We start from the raw sequence: 11,966 nt of genomic DNA, 5'->3' as shown, positions 1-11,966 counted from the left end.
TTGGTTACTGTTACTAGACATTAGCAGTGGTATGCCGATTTTTAAGTAAAAGGAGCTAACGTTATAGCCCCACAGGGTAAAGCTTTAAGAGGTCATATGGAAGGAACAGTATAAATAACTAAAGAGACTAACCCTGGGTTAGAATGAATCTGACCTTTCATAGTTGTCAAGAAGGAAATATTATCAGATCTTACCTGGAGACAGGGCAAGTGCTGGCATGACCGTAAGGGCGTTATTGCCACTGAGTTTCTGATGGACAGAAACTGCATTCAGTAAGGCTTGCAGGTATTTTTCTTGTTCTATGCTACTGGAAGATTCTAAAGAGGAGGTAGGAGCTATAAAAGAAAAAGTGAATAAAACAAACTGTCTCTATGTTAATAAAAGAGCTATCTACCTAAGTATCTTATTCTTTCTGTATATAATCTTCAAGTTACCACACCCAAATATAGGAACCAGACCCACTTTAAGCTGTAAACTATTAGATGGCTATCCTCCTTTAATACTGGTTTCACCACACCTACTTCTTGGTTGCCTCATCATCCTCCCAGAAAGAGCCCAGGTCTGGAAAACCAGCACAGAGCTGTCCTTCCAAGCACAGGAGTAGCTTCTCATTATACAAGCAACTCAAAATGAAGAGTCACAAAAGGCAACATCTCCTTGATGATTTCCCCCAATTATCCTGTCCATGCTACTGTCTGGAAGCAGAGGATGGAGTGGGTTCCCTTGGCATCCCAGAGTGGGCAGAGGTGAGAATTCCCCATACCAGCAGCTTTCTTCTAATTCTGCCACACAGGTCTAACAGGGCACATGAACTTGTAGGGGTTTGTTGCAGGAAGAGTGGAGGAAGATGGGGAGAAGGTAGCAACAGCTACTGCCAGATTCCCTGGTCCTTCTAAGAGAGGGGCAGAGGGTATGCACAGAGGGAAACAAATGTGAATGCAATTCTAGGTTGGAGGTAGTCTGAGTCTGGTTTGTATGGAGCAAAGAATCACTGAAACTGGCCCAGGCACTTTAAAGAGGCATCATGCTGGGCTCATTAGAAGGACAACAGGTATTAACAAATTTTCTTACATCTTCAATAAAAAAATAATTAGCAAAATTATATTTTATAAACTTTAAGATGCCATTATTGTATTTTATAAACTCTAAGATGTCATTAATTATAAGATGTACCATTATCTTATGTACTAAGAATTAAAAATTCTTCCATTTAAACTTTGACAATTCTTTCTGATCACATAAATGTTAGGATGCATCCCAATTTCAAAGATATTAAAATGTAAGCATATGTGTGAGCTCAAAAATATGAAATATTTTTATATTAGAATAAAAATATTAGAAAGCAGTGTAATAAAATAATTTCAATTTTTTTCCAATGAGAAGCTCAGTGATATATTTATCATGGCTCCTGAAATGATTCCCTCACTTTACGTAACTTATATGCTGTGTTCTATTATATCTACTGTGTGGCTTGGGAGGATTTCCCAGTGTCCAAATAGTTCAAAGCCAATTGTGTTTAATTATACCAATGTTGAGACTCCAAGACAGGTGGGATGATGATGATGATGATGATGATATGTTGTGTGTGTGCTGCCCTCAGTCAAGTGAATGGTCAAGGACATACTGGCCAACTTTTAACTTTCAGGAGGAAAACGGATGAGAATAAAAAGGAGATAACAAAAGTACATGGTTTTACCTGCTGACCCACAGAACTTGACTTACCTCATTTCCAAAGAGTTAAGAACACAGCCAAACCTAAACTGGATCTGGTATCTTGGTGGTCTATTGTTTAATTTTATTGAACATCTACTATAAACTAGAAGTTACAGGAAAAGTCAGCAAAATATAGCTCCTGACTAACTTCAAGACCTCAAACATAGTGCTTAAAAATATCCTCAGAAAAAAGGACAGCAGTACTATCTGCTTTCTTAAGTTGGCTTCCCTCTAGCTTCCTAAAATATCCTTTGCTTGAGAACTTCTTTAAAGGCAGCATTTTGGTCATTAGTTTGCTGACTTGTTTGTGTGTGTGCATGTGACTTGTAGGAATGAGATAAAATATCTCATATTACATGGGACAGAGAATCCCTACTTGCCTCTGAAGCTGTTAAATACATTTGGATGCTTCCCAGAAGGAAAGAGAAAGATTAGCATAATCTAGTTTCCATCTGTGGATACTTTGGTTTGCTGAAATGAAAATAGCCTAGAACCAAAGGCTTTACTATGATGATTTCTATTAAAATCCAAATATAGACAGACATACTAAGCAAGATGTCAAATTCAAGGTGTAACCCCACATTGTCAAGTAGTACATGATTTATATTGCACAGTGGAAAGCCTGCGTGTGAGAGAAGGCTCAATATAAGGGCACAATTGGCATTCCCAGATATTACTTCCTTTAGTTTTAGGAATTCTCTGAAGTGAAATGATCATAACTGTGCTGTAGAGAGATGCTTACCTGCCTGAGGGGAGTTCTGAGATTTGAAAAGACCAACTACTCCCTTCCCATGGAATCCTCCAGATCGGAGAAGCAGGGTACTGCTTCTTGAGTTCTTCCAACATACAACAGGCAGGCGATTGTGTCGATAGCAGCGGGCAACTCTTGGTAAACTACTGTCTTGCACAGCTTGAGGTACAACTAAAAGGCCAGGATAGCTTCAGGGACATGGAAAGGAGAAAGAGAATGATTGGGATTGGGGGTGGGGGGGGGGAGAACAGGAAAGAAATGGGGAAAGAGAGAGAGAGAGAGAATATGAGAACACGAATATCATCATATCCCATAATTTTCTAAGGCTCAGAAACATACTGGTTGAAGGTTAAGATACTTTTTTTAAACATGGAACTTAGTTTCAACTCAGTTCTCCAGGGGTTGAGAAGAACCAGCCGAGATGGTGAAAACAGCTAAATAAATCCATAATCTGTAGTCTTTTTTGAAATAAGTCCCCTTTAGTGACATGCAGACTTGTGTGGAATAACCTAAACTTAGAAAATAAAAATCCTATGTAGAATTACTAAAAAGGCCTCTGTTAAACTGATGATTCCCTTTGCCTTATACACTATTTTTTGTCCACTTGAAATAAAGATTGTAAGATTACTGGATTAATATCAACTTTATGAGGATGACAAGCCAAATTATCAATTCAATAGTCTGCTGAAATGACAAGTGAGAACAGAATACACTAGTATTAGCCTGCCTGAGATGGTGAAAGAACTAAAAATCAAAACCAAATGATTTTTGGTATGAGAACAGTATGTTCAAATGTCAAAATAAGTTTAAATATTAACACTACATGTTGATAATTTTTTAAAAAAGATTAGCTCATAAAGTTACAGGATATGACGCTGGGAAAATACAAAACAGACAGGAGTACTTTGTTTTTACAGATTAGGAAACACAAGAAGATAGGCAGGTTTCAGAGTCATTTCCTTTAGTTTATTTAGAAATATTATTCCAAAGAGATTTCATGTTAGAAACCTCCCAACCTCCAATCCCATATATTTGCGTTTGAGTATGTTTGCTCTTCTTCCTCTTTTTTTTTTTTAAATATAGGCTCCACACCCGGCGTGGAGACCAATGTGGAGCTTGAACTCACAACCCTGAGATCAAGATCTGAGCTGAGATCAAGAGTTGGATGCTCTACCAACTGAGCTACCCAGGCACCCCAAGATAACTGTACTCTTAATCCCTATCACCTATTTCATCCATCCCTCCATCTACCTCTCTCTGGTAACAATCTGTCTGTTCTTTATAGTTAAGAGTCTGTTTTTTGGTTTGTCTCTCTTTTTTTTCTTTGTTCATTTGTTTTGTTTCTTAAATTCCACATATGAGTGAAATCATGTGGTATTGGTCTTTCTCTTATTTTGCTTAGCATTATACTCTCTAGATCCATCTATGCTGTTGCAAGTGGTAAGATTTCATTCCTTTTTAAGGCTGAGTAATATTCCATCACACACACACATACACACACACACCACATCTTCTTTATCCATTCATCTATTGGGCTGCTTTCATAATTTTGTTATTATAAATAACACTGCTATAAACATAGGGATGCATATATTCTTTTGAATTAGTATTTTTGTATTCTTTGGGTAAATACCCAGTAGTATGATTAGATCATAGGGTAGCTCTACTTTTAACTTTTTGAGGAACCTCCATACTGTTTTCCACAGTGGCTGTACTAGTTTGCATTCCCACCAACAGTGCACAAGGGTTCTTTTTTCTCCACCATCTTCACAAATACCTGTTTCTTGTCTTTTTGACTTTAGTCATGCTGACAGGTATGAGGTGATATCTCCTTGTGGTTTTAATTTGCATTTCCCTGATGATGAGTGATGTTGAGCATCTTTTCATGTGTTGGGTGGTCAGGTATTTGTAAATTTAAACTGTCATTTAAAATAAGATATCTATAGCTTTTCAGGATCAGAGGGGTTGAAACTAATAGTAACATTAAGATAACTTTCTAAAATATGTACAAGGCTGACAATATACAAAGTACTTTCATAGCATTATTCTATTCAATCAAACTGGGAATTTATGAATGCAAAGGAAACAACTTACCTGGAGATGAAAATGCTTAAACTTGTGGGTAGTGGAAATGTAGTTTTAATAAATATAAATATAGAGCGTGGAATAGAACTTAACTGATAGAGGAAACAGTGAGAAATAACAAGAATAGAAGAAAACATGTTCATTTCCATTCTCTAATATCCCTTGAAAATATTCTAATTAGCATAAGAAAACCCTGTCTACACTTGGGTCAACAAATAAAGTGTGGGCCCGAACAGGCTCCGCCCACTCATTTATTTACCATCTATGGCTGCTTTTGTGGCAGAGCAGCTGCAATGAGACCGTATGGTCTGCAAAACTGAAAATGCATACTATCGGGGCCTTTAAAGAGAAATTTTGTAGACCCCTGGCCTACAGCAGACCATTTCTCTTATCTGCCTGGGAAAATTCTGTCTTTATTTCAAGTTATCTTCAGTCATGGTAGAAAAGATGCAAATGGGAAGAGAAAGACAACTAAAAAAAATCCTAAAGAAGACAAAAACTTCTACCTTTCACCTTTTGCTCTAATCTAGGCACTATTCATTGATATAATTATACTTCTGAGAATGCCAAGGAAATGCCTGCTCATGCTGCTAAAAAATGTCCCTGAAACACACATATCCCTGGAGACCCTGCTCCTGCTTTTCTCCCTTTGGGTTATGATGACAAATAGCCCATTCAAGACAAAGCAGAAGAAAGGGAAGGCGTCTTTTTGGAGCCCGCTAACAGACTTACCTCCGGCACAGTGAATACATCCTGTTGGAGGCAGTGATTCGAAAATACTCTGGTTTTGAGCGAGAAGAGCTGCCACTTATGGTTCCCAGACCTAAACGCTGATAGTCTCTGAAACAAGCTTTTTCCACTAACTGTTCCATGGTGGACTTCTCCGAGGCCTTCAGAGTGGTACTTGTGGGGAGTTCACTATCATCTGAAACTGTGAAGGCAGAAACAGATTTTGAAAAAATGATGTGGCTCAAAGTAGAGGATTAGAAGCTTCCTTTTGAAGAGGATGCTTAAACCAAGAGTGGTTTATATTAGGGCTACAGGCACTATGTATATATTAAATCCTGTTAATTCTTTGAAGAATCATTATGTTCAAACATAAATTAAAACCGTAATGGATAGTCAGGAAATAAAACATCAGGGGCTCAAAATGCTAGGGAAGGGGGTGCCTAGCTGGTTCAGCTGGAAAAGGATGCGACTCTTGATCTTGGGGTTGTGAGTTTGAGTCTCACATTGGGTGTAGAGATTACTTAAATAAATAAATAAATAAACTTTGAAAATGCCAGGGAAACTAACTCAAATTTTCTAAAAATAATAGAATTTTGAATTCATCAGCCATATTTTTCTGTTTCAATCAGACTTACTTATTAATGCCAAAGTATAGTGATTTCTGTTTAGGACTATAAAATAAACACTCAAATTTTGTTAGAGGCTAACTCATCAGTAAAATTTATCTTTAATATGATCACTATACAAACTTCATCATCCAGGTTTCAGTTAACTTTTCAGAACATAAACTTTTTTAGAAATTTCTAGATTAGGCAGAAGTTCACTCGTGGGAAAAGACCTTAGAGAGGTATCAAGAGGTTATACTTTTTTTGTGGAAAATATTTTTGTCAGAGGATGTGGTATACATGGGAAACTCCCTCATAATTTTGCAATCACAGGTTACAGAATCACTTAAGATTTTAGATGTGGAAGGATTTATCCAATAATCAAGCATTTAGGGAGGATTTAAGAAAAACCCCTAACATTCCTAATTGTACTGCATGTTCTAACTAAAAAAAGAAAAAAAAAAATCCATGTTAAAAACTGTACTAATTTACTTTCTTATTTATTTCTACAGTGAGAGAAATCAAATTAAGTTTTCAGAATTTTTGGATATGTATGTACTCAAAGTTCTAATGTCAAAGGGAATTATATGGCTCTTTTCCATTTAAAGAAAAAAAATACATAACATAATAAAATAAAATAAAATTTAAAAAAGAAAAAGAATAAAAAAGGGAGTGCCTGGGTGCCTCAGTTATTAAGCATCTGCTTTCGGCTCAGGTCATGATCCCAGGGTTCTGGGGGGGGGGGGTCCTTTCTCAGCGGGAAGCCTGCTTCTCCCTCTCCCATTCCCCCTGCTTGTGTTCCTTCTCTCGCTTTGTCCCTGTCAGGTAAATAAATTTAAAAATCTTAAAAAAAATAAAATAAAGAAAAAAAACCCGTAACAGCTTATCCCTACAAATACAAGACTTTGTGTTTTAGTCTGTGAACTTCACAATGCAAATATACCATCCGGTACCAGTTTTCTGTTGGCTTTTTATTTTCAGAGGAGCAAAGAGCATTATATAATTTGGTCTTTTGGTAGAATAAATATCATAGAATAATAGTTTTTCTTCTGTGTAGTCATAAGAACTTCAAATTAGAAGAGTCAAATACCAATGGGTAATGTCTTTACGGCTTTCCATGTGACTCTTAAGGAGGCCAGGGTTCCAACAAATGGTCATTCCAGTAATGCAATGGTGGGTCTTTTCATTGCTCTCAGAGTATGTAGGTACACCTACTGAAATGGAGACCTTTAGCCAGTGATCTCTCTAAACATGAGGTTTCTTTCTTCAAAACGACATTATTATTAGTAGAAGTAGTAGTGGTATAGTCACTGGCGATTGACTCTAAGATCCTGAAAAGAAAAAGGGTGCAAAGGTATCCTGCCTCCTATTACATCAGATTCGCCCTAGTGTTAATTCCATAAACATACTCCATAGTGGGTTAAGGAACAGAAAACAGTCAATAAGCCATTTTGTGACTGGTTTCCTGCCTCTATTTTCCCAACTGAGAGGTATTTCAGCTTCTCAGATTCTGTGCTTTTGAATATTTACTAGGCACTTTTTTTCTTACCATCTAAGAACCCTTTCATCTTTGGTCCCTCATTTTGATTCAGAGTACCCACAATGTTCTTACCCCAAACTCAAATCTTTAATTTTGAATATCCAATGTCCTTGTTTCCTTATATTTATTGCATAACAATAAGGTACAGGGGATTACTTTATACCTAAATTTCCCATGCATTGGGGTTTCTTTCTTTCTCCCTTTGATGAGACCCATGTAACAATGGTCAACCAGCTCTGTGGATTTAGTAAAAGAGAAGTATAATTTAGCAAAATCTTATCTGAACAATGGAATATTGGGAAAATAAATATTTTTTTCCAATTCTGAGATGCTGGTAAGTGCCTCCAATCTTCTTATGAGGTTTAGGTACTTGTGAGTCAAAGTTTAAGGGCAACTATATCTGAGTCTCTTATTCTTACTCATATAAGAAGAAAGAACAAAACCAATTCATGAAGGAAAAAGGAGTTCTCACATACCTGATATATCATCTTCTTCATTCCATCCAGGACGATTCACTCTCTCTTCCACAATTGTCCCTGTCCTCCTCTTCAATAAATACTGCCGCCCAATTGTCATTTTCCCTGCCCTTTTGGCACCTTTCACAATTGTTTTTGAGAAGGTACTACAAGTCATAAAACCAAAGAGACCACCAATTTAATATGAGGACAAGATTTACATTTTTTTAATACCTACCCGGCTCAACTTGTTTCCTTTCCACATCCACAGCTACTAGGATTGTCCAGACCCCAGTAAGCCTCTCCTTCTTTAGATCATTTTGTATACGGCAGTAGACTAATTTTGTATAAAACACTGTTGTCATCAGGACAGTTGTAGGCAAAAAGTGCAAGAACCTAGAGTGGCACATAAGCTACTTATTCCAAATACTTTAAACTCAGTTTGGCTTTTTGGTCAAACATGCCCCTTAAGGCACTCTGGTTATCCACGCCACTGCCTCTACCAGCTCCCACAAGCTATGCTGGTAGAAGTCCTCCTGCATGGAAGCCCGTCTGCTCCCCTCTCTACTAATTCAAACTCTTTCTACTAATTCGTAGGCTTTTCTTTGAGATCATATGACAATTATAGTTAGTACCATGTTTAAGTGTGTATGTGTGGTGTCCTGCCTTCTGACACCGTAAACCTTTACATACTCGACAATTCTAAGGTGTTTTAAATCTTAAAATTGCTATATCTCCCTTGCAGCTGGATAGATTAAGCTTGATACAAAGAGGTTGATTTTATATGTGTGTGTATGTATGTATTTCCTTCCATAGTCCATAGATTCTAAACATAAAACACCATACAAAGCTTTGTATCTTCCATAGAAGGTTGGAATAATAGATGTCACAGGTTCCTCTGTGACTACACAGTGCTAAGACAAGATGCTTGGCTCACTACTGTAAATACCTAGGAAGCTGCTCATGTTTCAGTGTATCATTTCTGGATCCGCACGGTCCCCTTCACTTACCAGGTAACAGTGGTACAGGGGGTCAGATATGCAATTTAGTAATGACACACTGTCTGGAACCTCAGCTCTTCTATAATCTCCAGCCTACCCCACTTTTAGGCAAAGAAAAGGGCTTTTCTCCAAAGTCTGCAGAGTACTCCCTAATATGTAATTTGTACTGGCAGATGACCAAATTCTAAGCGATGAATGAACTGAACTTTTGGCCCCTATATTTCATCACTAATTGAAGATAAATTTTAAGCAATTGTTATTTTATAATAACTGAAATGTAAAAGTTTCAACATAAATTACTAAAAATTTTCATCAGAAAATAAGGGGTCCCACAAAGAAATATGACAACTAAATGCAATGCCTGATCCTGGAATGGATCTTGTACTAGGCAGAAAAAAAAAAGTAGCTATAAAGGATCATCAGCAATTTGAATAAGGACTCTGGGTTAGGTAGAAGTTTTATACCAATTCAATTTCCTGGTTATATACCATGGTTTGTTCTTAGAAAATACATATTGATATATTTAAGGATAAAGGGGTGTTATGTATATAACTCAAACGGTTTAGGAAAAAATATATATGAGAGAGAATGATAAAGAAATGGAGCAAAACATAAACAACTGGTGAATCTGGGTAAATGGTATACAGGAATTCTTTGTGTTATGTTGTAACTTTTCTGTAAATTTGAAACTACCAAAACAAAAAGTTATAAAAAAGAAAAAATAAAGGCTACCATCTGTAGATCAAAGCAAAACTGTCTACTAGGTCTGGATAGCAAAGAAAACTGAAGGGCCTGCTCAAAGGCAGTTAGAAAGGAATCAGTATGGGTAAAAGGGGGAACAGAATTTCACATTCTAAAAATATATCATGAGCAATGGACATGTTGGTCAAAACCTCTTGTAGCGTTTAGTTTTTGAAACTTGTTCCATACATCAGTGCTACCGTTCCATAACTTTCTGAGCTACGTTCAATGGGCTTGACAGAATGGCAGACAAAAAGAGCAGTCACGTACACACTGACACAAAGGATAGGTCATCTCCCCTGACGGGGAGCTATGAAAAGGCTGAAATGAAGAAACTTGACTGTCTTCTTACCGGAAAGAGGTGTTCTTTTCCTTCTGTTTGGGCAAAATTATTTGTGGGGTAGTCTGTCCAGCAGCAAAAGCAAAGGTGGTGAAAATGGACTGAGGATAACGGAACTTCATTAGCTGTTTCTTAAAGATCTCTACTACTTCTGGACTCACTTCTTCATCAAACGCTACTTTAATCAACTAGAAATAAAAAGAGAGGAAATACATCAGAAGAATTAATTAGGATTTCCAGATAATTTCCCCCCAAGTTACTGAAATAACAGAAAATAATACTAAATGGCAGAAGTCCAGAAGTTGAGGGGACCTTGGATATCATGTAATATAATTTTTTATTTAAAGAAAAAGGAGTCAGAAAGGTTTACTTGTCATAGATGGTTCACTGGCAAGGAAAATCATCTATCTTGAAGTTGGATTTCTTTAAGACTATCTTTTCTATGATGGGACAGAGAAATTAACTTATAGTGGCTGAAGTAGGAAACATGTCCTCCTTTTTTCTCAACTGTTGGTTATAGATGGGGAATTTGGCCTAAGGAAGCCTCTTCTTAGATATCATAAATCTAGTATATAGAATCCTAACCAATATAGCCAGGCAATATTCCAGTTTAGAGTCCTTTGACAGGTGGAACAGTGAAGAAATCCCTAGGAGGCCCCTGCCCCCCGGTAATGGGAGAAGGTCTGGAGCCTAGAGATCAGCAGCCTCACATTTCACACAATGAGCACATGGAGGTCCTAGGGTGGCTTCCTGGCTGGAAGGAATGAGGCAAGAACCGGTGCTCTCAAAAATCTGAGAAGTCAGAGACAAGGCATAAAAATAGGAAGAGCAAAATATCACAGACTGAGAACTGTAAAAAGGAAAAACTAAGAGAAGATCACTCTTCCAGTGTCTGCTTTGTATCAGTAATTCCACAAGTTCTGATACATTCAAAGCCCCCTAGAAAAACCTCTGCTTAAGTAAAGGTTATTTAGTTAGTACCAATAGTACTTTAGCCCTGACTATAATTCTTGGAGTTTTATCTCTTCCACAGAAGGGCCATAGGGCATTTCCTTCTGAAATAGGTGCCAAGGGAACTGCTTTCTATCTACAGCCTTTATCAAACAAACAGGTATGACTTGGCAGAGAACAAGAGTCAATTGTATGTGTCCGAATTTCTAAGATCACTAAATATTGACAGATAATCTGTTGGTACTCAGTTGGTCAAGGGGTTCAGGAAGTGGGGGATTAAATACAGAATGATTCAGGGGTTTATTCAGTTCAAGATTACCCTCTCAGACCCTTTGATCCTCCTCATCCTCTAACTTCTGACCCCATTACCACAGAAAGTGGCCACATCATTTGTACAAAACTTTTAAATAGTAGTAGAGGAATGGCTCCCTTTCTTAATACCTGAAAAGATGCTGATGTAATCTGTAGTCCCTCTTGCTGCAGCTGGTTCTGCATCGTAATCTTCTTCTCCTTGGTGATGGAAGCAATAGGAAAACTCCGCACAACTGTCTGCTCACCAACTACAGGAAAGCAGGACACACACTCAGCAACAGCACTTTACTGCTTATTTATAGAGTTTCTGCTTCTCATTTTATCAGCCTCTGCTAAAGAAATGTATTAGAAGAGGACAATGCCCAGGAATGCAGCGAGAGAAAATGCCATGATTCTGGAATCACATTCATTGATTTTATTGCATGACAATTCACTCCTGAGACATGATCCTTTGCTGGAGCGAATGAACTGTCACAGTCTGCCTACCTTCATTTTTTCTATTTCCCCAACCTGCTGTGTGCCACACCAGATCACCTGGCTTAAGGCAATCTTAAAGATTCTTAATCTTAAAGGCATCCATGATATTTAATGTAAGTATAAAGCAAAAGAGAAAAGATTTTTTTCCCCAAGATTTTATTTATTTCAGAGAGAGAGACACAGAAAGAGAGGGAACACAAGCAGGGGGAGTGGGGCTTGAACCCAGGACCCTGGGATCATGACCTGAGCCGAAGGCAGATGCTTAA

At 37.6% G+C, this 11,966-nt stretch overlaps 1 protein-coding gene across 3 annotated transcripts in view; it reads right to left on the bottom strand.

The window, feature by feature from the left end:
* The window catches only part of SBF2 (SET binding factor 2), a 467,005-nt gene that overhangs the window by 42,593 nt on the left and 412,446 nt on the right, over positions 1–11,966 (bottom strand). For all 3 annotated transcript variants that reach the window (XM_025848643.2, XM_025848644.2, XM_073882924.1), the window contains exons 23-28: positions 11,353–11,471; positions 9,973–10,148; positions 7,900–8,045; positions 5,282–5,480; positions 2,456–2,652; positions 195–335 (exon numbers count right to left, since the gene is read on the bottom strand). In XM_025848643.2, the coding sequence (XP_025704428.1) occupies positions 195–335; positions 2,456–2,652; positions 5,282–5,480; positions 7,900–8,045; positions 9,973–10,148; positions 11,353–11,471 (978 nt within the window). The remainder of the gene's footprint in view (positions 1–194; positions 336–2,455; positions 2,653–5,281; positions 5,481–7,899; positions 8,046–9,972; positions 10,149–11,352; positions 11,472–11,966) is intronic.

Source organism: Callorhinus ursinus, unplaced genomic scaffold (assembly GCF_003265705.2).
Source record: "Callorhinus ursinus isolate GAN/ISIS: 27379988/994484 unplaced genomic scaffold, GSC_fseal_2.0 scaffold49, whole genome shotgun sequence".
Lineage (NCBI taxonomy): Eukaryota > Metazoa > Chordata > Mammalia > Carnivora > Otariidae > Callorhinus > Callorhinus ursinus.
This window is presented reverse-complemented; position numbering and strand designations above follow the sequence as displayed.